General features: G+C 43.3%; 2 protein-coding genes across 2 annotated transcripts; one reads left to right on the forward strand and one right to left on the reverse strand.

The window, feature by feature from the left end:
* Positions 1-55: 55 nt before the first annotated feature.
* On the forward strand, positions 56-10,405 carry cs (citrate synthase). The gene is made up of 11 exons (XM_053424775.1): positions 56-229; positions 3,353-3,400; positions 3,522-3,629; positions 4,286-4,351; positions 4,939-5,070; positions 6,097-6,285; positions 6,430-6,629; positions 6,809-6,938; positions 7,279-7,380; positions 7,638-7,847; positions 7,953-10,405. The coding sequence occupies exons 1-11, from the start codon at positions 179-181 to the stop codon at positions 8,121-8,123; spliced, it is 1,407 nt and encodes a 468-aa protein (XP_053280750.1). The 5' UTR covers positions 56-178; the 3' UTR covers positions 8,124-10,405.
* Positions 10,406-11,864: 1,459 nt separating this feature from the next.
* Positions 11,865-17,394, reverse strand: coq10a (coenzyme Q10A). The gene is made up of 5 exons (XM_053425359.1): positions 17,258-17,394; positions 15,969-16,118; positions 15,687-15,879; positions 15,378-15,479; positions 11,865-14,960 (listed from the first exon to the last, which is right to left on the reverse strand). Exons 1-5 carry the CDS (start codon positions 17,392-17,394, stop codon positions 14,793-14,795), a joined length of 750 nt encoding a protein of 249 aa, XP_053281334.1. The 3' UTR covers positions 11,865-14,792.
* Positions 17,395-18,069: the final 675 nt, after the last annotated feature.

The following is an 18,069-nucleotide window of genomic DNA, read 5'->3' on the forward strand; positions in this document are numbered from 1 at the left end:
ATCAGAACCCCGTACGCTGCGACAGCGATCCTCCGCCTCGTCCAATCCCCGAGTCGGCAGCGTGCGGGCCTGAATCCCTCTTCAACCTTCCGGAGGGGCACCTTCAAGTAGCTCCGCGGTGCAACTGGCAGCGGCGTCCTCAGCTGAAGAGACGTGGAAGTAACTCAGACCAGAAAACATGTCGTTCCTGACGTTCAGCCGCCTGGCGCCCAAACTCCTCAGCCCCAAGGTAAGAACCCGGCTCCGGCGGCGCGACGCCACTTTTTCCTCCCGTCAAGTACTTTACCCAGAGAAACTAGCGGCTAACGAGGAGCTAAGCGGCTAAAGGGGAGCTAGCTGGCGTCAAGCTAGCTTAGCCGCGTCCGAGCCACATTGTGAAATGCAGTTGGCAAAGAGCGCAGGATAATAATAATAACTGTTAATAAACCGAACTCTGGCAACTACGTTATGTTTTAATTCACTTTAACTCTCTGTATACATAGCAATGTTCACATGTTCGAGTCCCGCTGTCTTTTGAATGGGTCTTGTTAGCTAACATTAGCTTAAGTCCCGTTGCTCTTCACGCCGGCCTGGCGACGTCACAGCCCGGACGCGATTCCTCCAGCAGCAACCACCTCTTTACATGATTATTTTAAATATGTTTTAAAGATCTATACATATATCTACTTGGATTTCAAGCCACTGCGGGGTTTTCTCCAACTCGTCCCCAGCGTGGTGGTTCGGCTCCAGCCGCGTTGACCTTCACGTTAGGATTTCAGACACTAACCTAATGGCAAACTATTCCATGAGGTCCTGTTCTTATTATAACTTATTCCTTTTTAAAGTTTGTTTCAAAATGCAGATAAAACACTGGAGATTCAAGTGCAAGCCACTCTCACGACTTAAACCTGGAACATCCTTTATCTGTATATTTGTAACTTATTGCACAATCACCCCCCTGGTGCTCATTGTATTTTGGGGGATTTAATACAGTATTTATATATTTTTGCATTAATGCACCACAGCAAAGTTCTTGAATGTGTGAACCTGCTTGGCAATGAAACGTTTCTGCTTCTGCTCTGCAGGCCGGTCACACCATGTGTTATTATAAATACGAGGGTTGTTTTAATAGTCGACTGAATAGGATGGGTTATTATAATATATTATCTTCCATTCAGCAACATAGTAAGCCTCCTTCCTGTGACTCGTCCAGTGACCTCCCCGGCCAGACTACTTACACTGACCCCTGTGTGGTCCGCCACCTGTGTATCTATTATCAGATCTTCCTCCTCCATTACAAGTAATCTGTGACCAAGAGGTGTACTTCCTTGAACTCTGTGCAAACCAAGGAGTAATGACTCCCTGTTATCAGTCTTACAATTAGTGATACATGCGTTTAACCCGTGGCACCCTCATCCCGGCCCTGTTTATCAGTTGTAATCTTTGCTCAGGACATGTATTAGTCAGCTGTTTTTGTGTCCTTTGCATCCTTTCTTTGACCATAAACTGTTAGGTGACTGAACTATTACTGAAAGTTATGCAATTAATATGTTGAAAGGTGGAGTTTTCAATGTGTACAGAGGTTATATCGTCAATACTTGACTCTTTAAAGTTGAGGAAAAAGGGAGAAGAAATGTGGATTCAACAAAGTTCTTGATACAAAATTGATTGAAATTAGTTTGCTTTCAACCGTAGTTCTTCCAGCTAAGTTGTTGGTTCACTTTTGTTGAGTTAGTGGATTGTTGGATAACATGTAAATGGAGCCTTTCATGTGTTTCTTTCAAACAAAGTGCCTGCGGGGGTGACCCGCTCTGTGCAGTGTTGTTACAGTAACCTTTCTCCCAGAAGTTGGGAGTTGGTTGGTGACGAGGGAAATCTGACACTCTATATATAAGACCCCGAGCTGTTACATAATCCTACTCTCAGCGTGTGTGTGTGGGTGTGGGGGTGTGGGTGTGGGGGTGTGTGTGGGTGTGACGCGACGCAAGCAAGCGCCTACCTTTTGTTTCTGTGCGCCTTGTCGACCTATCGTCCACTACCAGCCACAGCAGAGCCAGCTGTCACCTGTCTTCCCCCACCCATTGATGATTTTGATAAGCAGTCAGTGGAGTCCTGTGAGCAGCAGCAGGCTCAGCTTCTCACTGCTGATACTGCACTACAAAAACCATTTACTATTCTCACATTTTCTTAAACAGTGTTTCTTACTTTTGAACTCTATTACATACCATTGTCGTGTCCAAATTTCAGCAACAGTATACGGCTTAAGAGTTATCAGTAATTGTGTATAAATAGGTGTTGATTGATGATCCCTCTTTGACCATCTAATGTCTCTGGTTGTCAGGCTGCTTGTGGCTTGTCTCATTCATCAAAAACATTTTTTAAAGATACAACTTTATTGACCTTACCCCCATTTTGTATGACTCACATCCCAACGTGTGAATACAAGTTTAATGCTGATTAGAGCTTCTTGAATTTGAACACTCCTTTGCACTAGAAACAGGAAGGCGACAACATTTCTGTATACCATATATTTCATCAAGTAGCATAAAAGTCACAAGTTGTGATTAGTTAGACTGATGCCCTATAAGTTAAAGTGTATTTTTATCTGTCTTCTACAAAGCAAAGGTTTATTTTGCAGCTTTAGGTTTTGGGGCCAGCATCCGAATTATGGAAAACCTTATTTGTCATGAGCAGTCAGCCCACAAATTGACATTGTAAACCGGTGTTTTAGTTGTGTGGCAGGTTTAATTTGAATAGCACACAGTGTGCTGTATAACTGATTCACCCAACATGCTAACAAGACCTCAGTTTTAAAAGGGTAATCCTCATACGTCTGGTGAGGAATGTCCACAAAGAATTCTCACTAGTAGTGACTTGTTGCACCTGTTTGTTGTTATTTACCCAATCGCCTCATCCATGTTTATTTCAGTGTAGTGTTTGTAAGTCTGGTTGTGGAACTGAGTCACCAGCCATCTACTACAACAGGGATAAAAACACCCACCCCAGATTTTTTTTGCCACTCACAGTAATTAAGTGTTTGGCAGTAAAACGAATGACGGCTTAATTGAAATCCTGGGTTCGTGCTCAAAGTAAAACTGTTTCAAAGAGCAGGTTATTATAATGTGAAGAGTTGTTTCTCACTATTTAGAAACTACATATGAGTGATCAGTTTTTAAATCTATTTTTATCTTCAAGGGTAATGAGGTCGAAAGGTCATTCACAGGAGCTAGATATTTAGAGCCACTGCCAGGTTGTCTGGTTCCTTACATAAGTAGCTTTGGTATCTCAGACATGCGGCTACAGTCTTGAAATACTTTGTAACCCTTTTGTCATGTTGCCAATTGTTACAATATTATTTCTTTCTAATCCACAGAATGCCAACTTCCTTGTGGCAGCCAGAAATGCCAGCGCATCAACAACAGTAAGTTCACTCTGTTCACTCCAAGGTTGTCTGCTTACTTGTGAAGGAAAATAAAGTGTTAGCGTAGATGTTTGTTTTGGTGCATCACTGATTTAGATATTGTGTTTGTTTTTTTTTACAGAATCTGAAGGATATTCTGGCAGATCTCATCCCCAAAGAACAGACCAGGATCAAGAACTTCAAACAACAGCATGGCAAAACCAACATAGGACAGGTTACTGTTGACATGGTGAGTAACTTTGGAGTCACTGAACAAAATAGTGAATAGATGATTCATCAGAATGACACACTAACTACAAACCAGTTAGCCACAAGCCATGTGGGCCACCAGCCATGATTCATACTAGTTGTGGTTTTGTAGACCCACCCAATCTGTCTAGGAATCACCGGAATTAGTTACTGTCAGGGATCAGTGTCCGATCAACTCCCTTAAAGATCACAATACAAACTGCTTCCTGCCGACAGACATTTTAGCTGTGTCACTAAATCCTCTACTGCATTCTGTCAGATTTGTACAGTTGCCATACAATCACACACACCACTGCAAGACTGCGTCATCCTCCTCTGTATAACTGTCACTTCCCCTCTCACCCCTGGCTGGCAGCCACGAGGATCTTAGACGGATTTCTTGTTTCACTTTCAAACATTAAAATGTAAACATCAGCTGTCCTTTTCATGGGAATGTGTTTATTTTTGTAGATGCGTTTTATGTTCCAATAAAATACTTGACAGCGCTTGATAACCGTCCTCTTGGTTTAAAAAATAATTATACTGTAGAAAAACAGCCAAACTGTCAAAAATCCAATGTTGCACAGATTGTATCAACTCAGTTTTCAGTATTTGACGTCTGTATGTGCTTTTGTTTTTCTATTTTTCCATCCACAGGTCTATGGAGGTATGAGGGGGATGAAGGGTCTGGTTTACGAGACCTCTGTTTTGGATCCTGATGAGGTCGGTATTAAAACAAGGCCAATAAATGTTTTCAGATTCAAATTGCTGGTCTGGTTGATGTAATTTCGTTGCACACAGTGTCACAGTGTCTCCAAGTGAGTCGTCTTTTAACAGTGAAATATATATCTGTCACAGTTTCATGAAGATGTAAACCAAGATTGTTGTTGCAGGTCTGTCAAATGCTAAAAGAAAACACTATTAGCTGATGTATTGATATTGAATTTCTTACCCAGCAAATATTTATCACTATCAGCTATGATGTATTATTCATTCTGCTGAGAGTCAAAGTAGAAAACTTCATGATTTATAGACTATCTTAAAGTGGCTATAATTTAAACTTTTGGTTTAAATTGGCTGTTAGATACCAGGCTACGTCATAGGCACTCATCTTGATTGCTTTCTTTCTGAAGCTGAGAGCTTTCAGTGGCAGAGCTGCTTTGTTCATATATCTGATTAGCAGGCCGCCACACGGAGGGCGATAATCCTCCATATTCATTGGTAGAACTAGAGCTCACGTTGACAGCTTGACCACACTCACTTTTCACAGCTAACATTACGATTTTTGTTACCTCTCCATTGATAAACAGGGCATCCGTTTCCGGGGCTATAGCATTCCAGAGTGTCAGCAGTTGCTGCCTAAAGCTCCAGGAGGTGAGGAGCCACTGCCCGAGGGCCTCTTCTGGCTGTTGATCACTGGGCAGGTGCCCACCGAGGAGCAGGTGAGCGTGAGAGAAGTGTTGAAGCTGCTAAGTTCATTGTACTTATGAGTCATAATGAGGGAGGACCAGGCACTCCTATCAGTGCTGGTATCTCAGACACATCTCAACTCCACCAGGGTTTAGCTGCACATACGGCTGTGACGGTACTTGCTTACTGCAATACCACATGTGGTGCCTATGGTGGGATTGAGCTCATTACCGTCCTAAGAGCAGGTGATGGGCAGACACCCATGGAGCCATGGGCGGCTCCACTGTCCGTGCCAGAGTAGGCACGGCCCGGACACAGCACCACTAAGCCCTGGGCAAACACCCCGGGAGCCAAGCACAGCGCCAAAGCTAATTCTGCTGTGTGTCTATCATTCACGCTGGGCACTGCCAAACAAATCGAGCCAAACCGATCGGCCCCAGCATCGCCTCCGGCTCTTTGGCTGCAACAACTAATCAATTACAAATGTAGTTGATAACTAATTTATAAATCAATTTGTCAGGTCTGATATCAAGAGGGCAGTAAACCAGCCAATCCCGTGCCTCGTTAAGATGCTGTGCTCTCTGAAATAACGAATTTTAAACTGGCAGAGACAAACATTGCTCTCCACACAGCGAAGATGGGCTTATGAATACGCACACAGCTGTGAGGAAGGATTTTAATCATTGAAGAAAAGTGTCAATCATTATGTGGTGATCATGAAAATTTCATTGCTGCCAGTCATGTCCTGGAAGAGTGATGTAAAGAAAGTAAGGCTCATAAGCATTAATCTCTCTAACCGACACTTCCCTGAATCAATAGCTTTCACATCTTTACCCAATTTGATCTGACGTATATTTTAATGCATTTGTTATTTAGTCAATCAGCGAAGGAGGATAACTTAAGACCATCATCTGCAACAGTTCTGCAGATCGATATTTGCTCTCAAAGTAAAGCTACTGTAGTAAATGTGCTTGTGACTGTAAGGCACCTTTTTATAAAGCAGAAAATCAAGTCTTTCAAGTCTCTCACTTTTATATTGTGTGATTCTTTTACTCCAGGTGAGCTGGGTGTCCAAAGAGTGGGCGAAGAGAGCAGCACTTCCCTCTCACGTCGTCACCATGTTGGACAACTTCCCCACAAACCTGCACCCCATGTCTCAGTTCAGTGCTGCCATCACAGCTCTGAACAGCGAGAGCAGCTTTGCACGGGCTTACTCTGAGGGCGTCCACAAGACCAAGTACTGGGAGGTGAGTTCACATCTGTTTCATGACCTCTTAATCGTACAGGCTTTGTACCAGGGCTGGAAATACTCATCTGTTGTTTCTGAGTCAAATATCTTGATGAACAAATGGACTGCTGTTTTAATTTGGTAATTTTACATTGCCTCTTAGTTTGTCTATGAAGACTCCATGGACTTGATCGCCAAGCTGCCCTGCATTGCTGCCAAGATCTATCGCAACCTGTACCGCGAAGGCAGCAGTATCGGAGCCATCGACTCCAACCTGGACTGGTCCCACAACTTCTCCAACATGCTGGGCTACAGTGACACCCAGTTCACTGAGCTAATGAGACTCTACCTCACCATCCACAGGTGCCACTTTCTATTGGAGTCTATAATTATTTCTGTGGAGTTATTCTCTGTTTCTAGTTACACTCAAATCAAAGGTTGAATGTAGAATGTGCAGTGTGCAAGAAAAAGTTAAGCAATTTAATGGATGCTGGCGTAATGTTAATCTGAAACTTATTCTCTTTCTCTTTTTTATGTTACAGTGATCATGAAGGAGGCAATGTCAGTGCCCACACCAGCCACTTGGTGGGCAGTGCTCTGTCTGACCCCTACCTGTCCTTCAGCGCCGCCATGAATGGTCTGGCTGGGCCTCTGCACGGGCTGGCCAATCAGGTTTGTACAGAGCTAAGCGCCACAGCCAGTTTAACTCAGTTTCTGTTTCCTGACATCAGAGGATGACAAAGTGTTTTTATTCCTGTAAGACATTTTCCCATGCCACTGTTGGAAAGGCACAGCTGCTACTAGTAAATCTAATTGACTGAAATCCTCTCGGCTGCTGGTTTTGTCTGAGCTCGCCCCCCCTTCACACTGACATGAGTTACTGAGAATAGAGCTGTGCCATATGACTTCCAATCAGTATCACTATTATTTTTAAACATTTACTTCGATTACGATTAATGAATAATTTTATTTAATTTCCTGTCATGTAATTTGCATTGCCTTCATCTTACAGGAGGTGCTGGTGTGGCTGACTGCTCTGCAGAAGGAGATGGGAGGAGAGGTGTCTGATGAGCAGATGAGGGATTACATCTGGAACACACTCAAATCTGGAAGGGTAAAAAAAAACTTCTCTTACACGTCCAGCTGTGGTTATTCCTAAAATTCATATTTACACTCAAATATTATTATATAATACTGGATGAACTTTATAACCCCACATCCATCAGTTAGCATTCTCTACAAGATTCTCTGTACGTGGGAATTCTGTCTGTTTCACACGTAACACAATAATAACAAATACAATAAAAATAGTAGTTGGATGTTGGCACAGTTCTCATGTTTAGGAAAACGTCTCCTCTCTCTGGGCTGTAGGTGGTGCCAGGCTATGGTCATGCTGTCCTGAGGAAGACGGACCCACGTTACGCCTGCCAGCGTGAATTTGCCCTGAAGCATCTGCCCAACGACCCCATGTTCAAACTGGTCGCCCAGCTTTACAAGATTGTCCCCAATGTGCTGCTGGAGCAGGGTAAGGCCAAGAACCCCTGGCCCAACGTGGATGCTCACAGTGGAGTGCTGCTGCAGGTGAGACCCAAGGGATCCCTTTCAATCGTGTTAATGTCCTGTTCTTGTTCCAAATACAAATTCTGACATGGTCTCTCCCCCCCCCCCCCCCCCCCTTGTCCACAGTACTATGGAATGACTGAGATGAATTACTACACGGTGCTCTTCGGAGTGTCCCGAGCCCTCGGCGTGTTGGCTCAGCTGGTGTGGAGTAGAGCCCTGGGCTTCCCCTTGGAGCGCCCCAAGTCCATGAGCACGGATGGTCTGATGAAACTGGTGGGAGTCAAGTCAGGCTGAAGAACCACCTGAAAGGAGCCGGGGGTTAGTGTAAAGGGTGGGAGGAGGTGGAAATATCGAAAAAAAGGCAGACATAAGTTGACCCCCTGTCATTTCCAACCCCAGGGATTCAATGGGATTCAAAGAGACAGTACGCTTTTAATGTCATTTCACAAAAGAAGGGCCTTTTAACTCGTCTCACAGTTAGTGTTTGAGTGTATTTAGTTAACCCCTGAGAGGTCTTCCCCACCGTGCCTCCATATTTGGAACACGTAAGGTGAAGGCTTCAGTCACATGTAACCCATAGTCGGCTCAAACTATGTACTATTCTAAGTCTGCTAGCATTGCTAAGATTTTCCCCTTTGCAGTGCCCACGCATTTGTCATTGAGCACCTTGTGGGTCTGAACTATGAATAGGCAGTGGCATTCAAAGGGAATTGTGGGAGTGAACTACACTTCGTTTATATGTGTTCAAAAGTTAAAATACCCGACTCAACCTTTTGTTGCTTCTGGCTAATGCAGTGATTTGTTTTAGAGGACGTCCCAAAGAATAATCTGTCCCCCCCCCGCCCCTAAATACGACTCAACTTAGTTTTTCCTTCTATGCAATGTTCCCAGATGCCATCCCAGCCGGTCTATTAACACGCTTCACTCCTGTATATGAACACTCCAGTTTAGACAAAAAGGTCCTCACAAGTAAAGTTAACGAGCTGGGCGGGTTGATAAGTTCATGGCCTAAGGATGGAGGAGTCCATTTCATTAAAACCTCTCGGATCCCTTCTTTGTGGTCAACGACCTCCAGCGTGGTGACGGTGACTGGCCTCCAGGGATGGCGTTGGTCCTCCAGGCTCCTTGCCACGCTTTACCAGGATGTAAGAAGGGGCCACGTGTCCTCCAGGACCTCTTTAGGTGACAGGTCCTTGAGATGAGGTACAGTGGCTGATGGGCCATTTTCAATCAACCAAAACAGAAACTCCGAAAATGTTGGTAGCTTCAAACTTTTGTGTATAGTCTCTCAAAGAACTAAACCGCTCTTGCATCTAACCAGAGAACTCGTCTCCTTCCACCTTAGGCCATGGACTTATCAACCCCCCCCTAGCTAGCCAACCTTCAAAAACACCAATATCAGTTTAAAGTTACTGCCCCTTTCAATCTTACGTCTCCTCTCACCAACTCTAGTGGTTTTTTCTTTTTAATGATGACCTGTATTTCCCTCTATGATCAAAATAACTGTCTTGTCCATTTTTTCGTAGGTAAGCTTTCGTGGTTTTAACGGGTCTCTGCGCAAATGGACCCGGGTAGAGAATCCAGAATAATGTACAGTAATCATGATGATGAAGTTCTGAGCAGAGGGTGTTGTAAGTGACAGCCTGTTGTGAATCCTTAAGAGCAAGCTTGACTGAAAAGTGGGATCCGGGGACACTGAGGTCCTGTCTCGTCTGAGTGTATGTTTGTTAAATCCCCACAGGAGAGCGCTTTAAACATCAAATACTCCAAAATGAGCACTTGCTTGATAGGATTTCCTTATTCTAGACGTAGACCCCCCCCCTCCCTGGTTGATTGTACCCCTCTCTTCAGAGGTTTTTTGGGTGTTGAATATGTATGAAACTATAATCTTTGGGTTCTCATTTTGTGGTTTTATTTATACTTTGTGTACATAGTTATATGTATATGTATAGCTTGAATGTATGAGCTCGATCACGTGCTTGTTATAGCCACAAAGATTACCATAGTTGATCCACAGTGTCCTTCAGGGTCACTGTGAAAACTTAACAAACGAACAAAAAGAAAACTGCAGCTATCTTGTATGCATATAATTTCTTGCCTAGCTCAGGGGGCCGAGCCGGTGCTGTTTAGTTCAATAATTTCCACTTCAGTGTTTCAAGCTTGCTCTTAAGCTCTGGGTTTGTCAGCACTCCAATTTTCTTTTTTTTGTAGTTTAAAGTTCTTGGATCCTTGTTAATTTCCTTCCCCCTCAAACTGCTCATGCCGCGTGTTAGTCGATCGCTCGTTCAGATGCGTGAGTCTCTCTGCCGCCATCCTCTCGGCTTCATCGGGTGTGTTCAGTGTTTGGTCGTGGTGTTCTTCTGTGTGTTGGGTCGTTCAAGAGATGAGGTTATTTTGATCGTAGAGGAGCATGTAGAGGTTGAACATGATAACGGTGAATTCACAGCAGATGGATTCACGAAAGAGAAACACTGTGGGGGATGGGGCTGGACGGGTCAATGGGAGAGAAAAGCTTGAAGAGCAAATATTGGAAAACCTGACAAAAAAATGAAAAATAAAGGTTTTTATTAACACTTGTTTGGTCTGATTTTCTTTCATTGGCTGTGATGTAGTGAAGGTTGTTTTCACAGAGGACGTTCTGACAGGTCACGGCAGGAAAAGCTGTTAATGATTAAACTAATAACGGCTGATGTTAATGTAGCTGCTTTTATTTGAAGTTTGTTGTGCAAGTTCACAGTCTACATGAATGTGAACAGGAACACAGGTGCTCTTTTCTGTGATAATGGTTCATATGCTCTCACTGTACAGGATGTAATCAGATTACTCAGGTCTTCCTCAGTGATAAAGCAGAGGTGAAGAGTGAAGAGTCAGGGTCACGTCCCATTCAGTCGACGGAGGATCTCAGACTCTGGCTTTTATCTGTAACCTGATCAGTTGAACTTTAATTATCTGTCAAGCAAGTCAAAGTCCTTTACAGGTGACAAAATACACAATGTTAAAAATGTATTAAATATTTCATTTGGATAAAAAGACCAGAGCAATCATCAGAGATGACAACCGTAAAGAAATTTAAATCTATATAATAAACACTAAGATGTTATAAAACAATAGAATATGTAAAATACACAACACGACATGAAAGCCAGACTAAACATTCTAAATATTTAATTTACTTTTAAAATGTCTGATCCTCTGAGGTGATCGTTTCAACCTTAAATCCAATCCAGCTGCAGCAGGTTTCCCAAACTCAAAGATATCAGCTCCCAAAATATGTTTGGCATTTTATCTGCTGGGAAATCAGCAAGTCTCACAATGTTAAAGGAAGCGGAAAAAAACCAGCCACTCGAAAATGTAATGGGTTCTCTCTGGAGGATTTCCAGGTTTTGTGGACATCTGTATCAGTAGTTTTTGTGTAATGCTGATTAAAAACAAAGAGACGGGGGTGGAAACATAACCTCTTTGACCGAGGTAGATACAGTCCTGCTCTATGACAGAGCTCATACTCGCATGTTCTTTTGTTGAGACGCAGCCTTGGACGACTGCATTTTAGAAACAAGATTTTAAAAGCTCCACCCAGAGAGAAGCTGTCAGTTCCTCTCTGGACAAATGCTGCAGGACCTTAACTTGAATTTGTGCTTCTTCAGTTCTTATCCTTCACTGCGGTCAGATTATTCTGGTGACTTGTGCTTGGACGTAATAAATGCGATTGACAGGATCAAGGAGGAAGATGGTCTGAATAACCACCTCTCCTATGTGCTGTTATTAATAACTGGCCCAAATACCACCACCCCACTCTGGTTTCTTTCCAGTCAGCTACCTTTGGGAGAGCGGTGTCCACCCTCCTTCTGCCTAAGTGCACTTTGTAGCAACAAGACCAGGGATTGCTTAAGAAGCTGCTGTGGCACAGGATCCTCATGTAAATGTATTAGAACATGACTCAGGGATAAAGGTCGCTGCAGGTGAACAACACCGACACAGAGGAGTCGCTCTGCAGAGCGAAATGCACATTATTTAAAAAACTGCAAACACACAAAGGAGTTTTCCTGCTTTTTTATTTAAATAATGCTTTAAAATACACCCACAGTGTTTTTCAGATACATTTACAATATATTCTATCGTAGGAACTCCCCAGTCTGTGATAGTGATGATCTACACCTCTGTTTATATACAAGTCCGCCACCATTAGACCAAGGCTCATTCATTCACCTGCAGTTTGACAAGTTCATGTGGAAACACAAGGGATGAAACAATCACCGGCCTCATGATTAATTTGTTCCATTTAATCTTAAGCATATTTACTGTGAGCATCATCAAATGCAAACATCCACAGTCCCCACATGAGTGAAACAAACGATAACGCTGGTCAACGTAACAAGATGTCAGTCTTCGATAAATAAATAAAATACTATAAGTTCTATTGATATTGTCAATATAACACTGGGTGAAATGACTTTAGTTTGTGTATCTGCAATTTTGGAACATTTCCAGCACATTTTTAATAGAACCACAGTATTTGGTTCGATATAATCTTTGCTACAAAATGTTCAAACCTTTAATCTCTAGGAAATTCAGGTTTGTCCTAAATTATTTACATCCACCAAGGAGGTTATGTTTTGACCTCTGTCCGAGTGTGTTTGTAACCAAGATGACACAAAAGCAAAGGGATGGAGCTCCATAAAAATTGGTGGAGGGACACCGATGGGATCAGAGAAGAACCCATTAAATTTGGGGGCGAATCCAGGATTACTTGTATAAATTGGAGCAGCTTCAATTGAAGGGGACTGTTGGGTCTTGGTGAAGGTTTACACGGTGCTCAGTGCCTTTTAGATTTCCCTTGTTTCTGACTCAGAGTATTGGCATCTACGATCAAGACCTGGCATGAAATCCACTCTGTGTGCAGCCATATTAACACACAGAGACTTTAGGTGCAGATGAATGAAGCCTGATCACTGCATAGCAAACATGTCAATATTATATAAAATAGACTTTATTGCTTTAAAATATAACACCCCAAAACAGCATTTAAATGTCTCTTTAATAAGTACAACTTTCTTTTCTTTTTTTTAACGTAACAGTGATTCACAGGCCCACTTGGATTTAACACTCTTCATGCACTGATGATTAAATATCTTCATTTCTAAATCACAGAGAAAATGAAAGCAGATCAAGTTCGAAGCCAAAACCGAGATGTGAGAACACCGAACCCCAGTTCAGCTCTGTTGGGAGAATAAGACTTGTAGCATGTGGACAAAGTGACTCGTCTATTACGAAGAAGGTCACACAACAGATGACTTCCTCCATTGACCTTTGGCAACCAGCACGTAGCGGTCACCTCTGAAATATGGCAAATACAATCAGTTTAACTTCAGAGCCCTTTATGGGGGAATAAAGCAACGGGGCTACTTCAATATGAAACTTAAATCCCAACAAAATGAAATTGTGACCTTGACACACTAAACACATGTCTAATAGTTCCCTCTTAGTTACATCCATGCATCAGAATAAATATAAATAAAAAGCCTTTTAAAAATAAGCATTAAACCCACAGATGATGGCAAATGATAATGTTTTATTCTACAGCCCACCAGTGGATTATTTTATTCTAACAATGTACACAGCAGGAGTAACGTCCTCCTGATGACCTTCAGGAGATGGACCACAAAACACAGAAAGCAGAGAAGGGAAACTTTTACAAAAAGTCTCGTACAAATGGTTTGTTTTCACTGCAGTGGGATTATTATAATACCAGATTACTATCAATAAATCCTCCTTTATTTTTTTTATTTTTATTATGTATGAGTTCAACTTGCAAACCCACACTATATACAGGTATTTATCAAATATAAAGTTGTTCTTGTTGTAATCCCATTTACAGTATTTCAGTTCTTTCCAGCTTCTCAGTGGAATTATTCAGGTGCGCTTGTTTGTGCAAACTTTAACTGCCTCCACCACTTGTTACCTAACACTCACTACTAGTGCCAGGCTGTAAAATAAAGGCTTTATTAAAATTGGCAGACCAAATCTCAATGTCCCACAAAAAAAACAAGCATCACAGCACAACAGGCAAAGTTAAAGCTAAAGTTAAATGAGGCCACAGCCAAATGATGAAGAGAACTTTCCTGGTTTCCCTTCGTTGATTTCGTCACAACAAACAGTCCCGACTCTGAACGTCCCAAACATTGAACATTTCTTTTGAATCGCAATAAAATAATACAAGTTTGCATTTAGCCACTGATGGACTAATTTTTTTGAAAGGAAATAGTTACTCTACTATACTCACTACTATATGTCACGATATTTTAAAACTCCCCATTTGAATTAAAAACAAGCGGCAAAGGCAAAGAATGTGTTTCTCTATTGACAGTGTAATCAGCTGATTAAAGTGCTGAAGTTAAAGTATTGGACACGTTTTGCATTAAAGTGTCATCGTGACAAGTGTCCGTGAGGTCACAGTGAACTGTAAGAGTCGAGCTGAAGTCTGGATCAAATCAAACCTCCGAACATACAATGAAAAATATAAATTAAATGGTGTTTTGTTCAGTGTCACTGTTTCTTCTAAAACAAACGTTGCCTTTCTTCCATTGCTAACGTGACGCTGCAATGACCGACTGCTTTGTTTACATAAACACAGTATGTATCTGCCGTGGAGCGAGAGCGATGTGGGCTCCCTCTGCTAAACAAGGAACCTTTCAGTGGAGGTAGACAGCACGTGGACGAGGAGGATGGAAATGAGCGAGAATCTGTTGAGAGGCTGCAATAACAAGAATGTGTAATATTCCAACATAATGCTTACAACAGTGGGATGTCTATAGTCTCCGGGAGCCGCTGAGATGTCGAGGCAGCGGCAGGGACCTGGAGCTCGAGGGTGAGGTGACTATGCAGCATCATGCAGGTTGGTGGGGACAGAGGGAATAAAGGTTGGTGTCGTTTAAGGCCGGATGGAAACACGCTGAGCTGGGGAGATCACGTCTGATGCACCTCGTGAAACATCAACTCCCGCGGGATTCGAGTCTCTGGGCCGTACAGCTTGCAGGCGCGCCGCTCGAACGCGGTGACATTTTGCTTTACGACCTCATCGAAGAACATGGTGGCTAACTGGGAGTGCAGCAGTGAGCGGAACTCGAAGGATATCTGGGGAAGACACAAAATGCATAATCAATACCTCAAGAGGGTTGATTTGATTTGCTCAAAACATTCAGTGGGGTCCAATCGTCTAAAAAGGTTTTGGACTTCACTTTATAAAGGCTGTTTAGCTTTCTTATCAAAGTTTACATGAGAAGATCTTTATCAAATTCATGTCTGTGTTATACATATAACAATACAACCTCACACAGCTAGCTTAGCATAACATAAAGAGTGAAAACAGTGGGAACACGCTAGTCTAGGATGTCTTTATGCCAAGCGTTTGCAGTTTCTTAATTCTTTCACACAACAGTTGTATCAATCAAGTGCATAAATTCTCCCAAAATGTCAAACTATGGCTTTAATCAAGGTCATTACAGTAAAATGCATCGGAGGGCTCGATAAAGTGATAATAAAGCTTCTTACAGAAAAGTCTACGGTGCAGGTGCGAGGGTAACCAGGAATGCCAGGACTGAAGCGCCATATTGTCTCCAGGTGATTGAAGAGCTTTCCATCTGTGCACACTGCCTGAAATCAACCCAAAGAAAAACTCTGTGAGCAGAAACGCAACAACAACAACAACAACAACATTGGGGTCTCCATACACTTTGCATCCAGGTAGCTACTGACATTTATTTTGTATTCCACAAATCTCAAAAACGATTTCCATACTTAAAATCAGACGTGTATTGTCTTCACAGGACTGAAGGACTCACAGTAGCTGCTCACACTTACTTTGACTAGATGAGGTCGGACACAAGTGATCATAGATGTGTATCTCTCCACCATGGGTGGGAATCCCACTTCAAGCTGAGCTTTGCAGTGGCCGGCTCTTTTCATGATGGTCTGGGACTTCTTGCACCAGGGCACAAAGAGCTTGTACTCGTCAACATTAGCCACTACGTCGTACATTTCCTGCATAGAAAACCTAAAAGAGAAAGTATTCCAATGTTAAGGTCTTCAACAAAACAATATGACAAAAGGTATAAGTTATTAATATCAAAGTAGATGAATTACCCAATTATCCTACGCTCGGAGTACTCCTTCCTTTTGTTGGTGAAGCTGATGAAGTTTCTACTTTGGGGAACGGCTGTCATCGTGTCCCACTCTTGAAGGCAAAGTGCTCTGGGAGTTCTGGTCATCAAAATGCCGCATGACGACAGGTGTCTGAAAAAGTAAAACAAACATGTCCTATAAGCCACATTCTGGAAAGAGAGCAACCAAACACAACCACAGTGCAACAACAACAACAAAAAACATCCACCACATCCCAGTTCCCAGCTACTGGAGTCAATGAGTGCAGGGATAAAGTGCTGGAGCAGGACGGAAGTTCTCTGTGTGGAGAGTGTACTGGTGTTTTCCCAGTGGGGCAGGTCCTCTTATGTGAATAGAAACACACACATGTATTGTAACATCAACTCACACTTGTTTCACCACATAACAGTTACACAAGTTACCTGTGGAATCCGGACCAATGTTTGTCGACTACTGGCTGAGACTTTGAGACATGGATTGGTAATACAGCCATAAATCAATATCACTTTGTTACAGGGTAGTTGTGCAATTACAACCTTTATCACAATAAGTCTGTCAGTCGAATACTTTTGTCTACTAAGCTGTATTCAGTGTTGTGTGGTTTTTGCTCAAAGCTAAACAAGGAATCCATGTTGTAAATGTGTGTTATTTTGTCGCTGGTCTCAGTTACACTTCTGTCCGTCATGGGAGAGGATCCCTCACACATCTCTCTCTGAGGTTTCTACATTTTTTGTGGGGGGGGGGGGGGGGGGGGGGGGTCCTTACTCTGGTGCAGGGTGAAGAACAGAGGATGTGGCACCTTGTTAAGAGCTATGAGACAAATTGTGATTTGTGAATATGGGCTATACAAATAAAAGATTGCTTGTCTTGGAAGTGAATCTTACTGAATCAGGATATGTGCATGGATTATGGACATATAATTATTCCACTGTGTGTAAAATGTGGCCCCTGGATAGCCCTATGTTAAGACAAATCCTAAATCCACCCCTGCTGCACACCTGACTCTCTTATACCCAAACCTCTTCTTGTTAACTGAGGATCACAGTTTCTTTTTGTGTGTTTGTATACCCTGTGTTTTGTCAGTGAGCCTCAATTAACCAGCATTGTCTCAACAACACTGGTTGATGCAGCATTTGAAGGATTTTAAAAAGGTACTTAAGATATATGGCAGGTACCCCAGGATTAAACCTGCGATTCCCACACGACTCCATCCCATCCTGTCCACGTGAGCCGGTGTGGGTCTCCACATGACAACAAACCGCGTCTCTCACCTGATGTTCTGTCGCAGGCATCCTCTGGGCGCCGCTGCGCGACAGGAGCGGGGCGATCCCACCGTGACGATCTGGAGAAAGTCACTGAACGTCCGCACACCCATGGGCAGCCGCCGGGCAGCGGCCGTGGCTGCCATGGAAGCAGCCTCCGCCGGTCGAGGAGGGCAGATCCTGGGTGAGAGTGAGAGGCTGAGCTCGGGGCGTCCGATCCGAGACCCGGGGAGTCCGATCCGAGACCAGGGGCCGGTGGGAGTTGAGGTCTTTAGTCCGAGTATGGGACAAAACAACAAGCGACACGTAGCGTCTGCGCAGCTTCAAGAAACAAACCAGTTCGCCCGAGCTACGCCTCCGTCCGCTAGCGTTAGCGCACACTAAGCTAGCTCAACGTTAGCTCGCTAAACAAACGCGACGCACAGCCGCGTTGCTCTGCGCTTTGTGCGACACTCACATCCCTCACATGTGTCCAGACGTAGAGTCTAGAGAAGCACTGGGTGGTTTAAGCGGGTTTGGGATCAGTTCGGGCTGAAATGTGTCTCCAGCTGTCCTGCGACCTTCCGCCGAGACACCGAACACCGGCAGTGGGACAAACTGTTCCTTTCTTCTGTCCACATCAGCTGTCAGCTCCACGGCGCTGTGGTGCGATACTGCCCCGCACTGGCCAGGAGGTTCACTACAGAAAATGATCTTTTCAATGTATCTTTAGTTTAGATTTAGGTAAAAGGATCTATAGGCGGAAATTGAATATGTAATCCTTGTTATGTTTTGTCTAAATTGTACGAATTGATGTTTTCTTCACCCTAGAGTGGTCCTTT

Source organism: Pleuronectes platessa, chromosome 6, assembly GCF_947347685.1.
Source record: "Pleuronectes platessa chromosome 6, fPlePla1.1, whole genome shotgun sequence".
NCBI lineage: Eukaryota > Metazoa > Chordata > Actinopteri > Pleuronectiformes > Pleuronectidae > Pleuronectes > Pleuronectes platessa.

What these genes read in the sequence shown, in the direction of transcription:
- cs (XM_053424775.1), top strand. Translation starts at nt 179, where the DNA reads ATGTCGTTCCTGACGTTCAGCCGCCTGGCGCCCAAACTCCTCAGCCCC. An exon ending in CCAAACTCCTCAGCCCCAAG is followed by an intron (nt 230 to 3,352) that starts GTAAGAACCCGG and finishes TCTAATCCACAG; the next exon opens with AATGCCAACTTCCTTGTGGC. An exon ending in ATGCCAGCGCATCAACAACA is followed by an intron (nt 3,401 to 3,521) that starts GTAAGTTCACTC and finishes TTTTTTTTACAG; the next exon opens with AATCTGAAGGATATTCTGGC.
- coq10a (XM_053425359.1), bottom strand. Translation starts at nt 17,394, where the DNA reads ATGGCAGCCACGGCCGCTGCCCGGCGGCTGCCCATGGGTGTGCGGACG. An exon ending in TGCCTGCGACAGAACATCAG is followed by an intron (nt 16,119 to 17,257) that starts GTGAGAGACGCG and finishes TTACTTTTTCAG; the next exon opens with ACACCTGTCGTCATGCGGCA. An exon ending in TCCGACCTCATCTAGTCAAA is followed by an intron (nt 15,480 to 15,686) that starts GTAAGTGTGAGC and finishes GGTTGATTTCAG; the next exon opens with GCAGTGTGCACAGATGGAAA.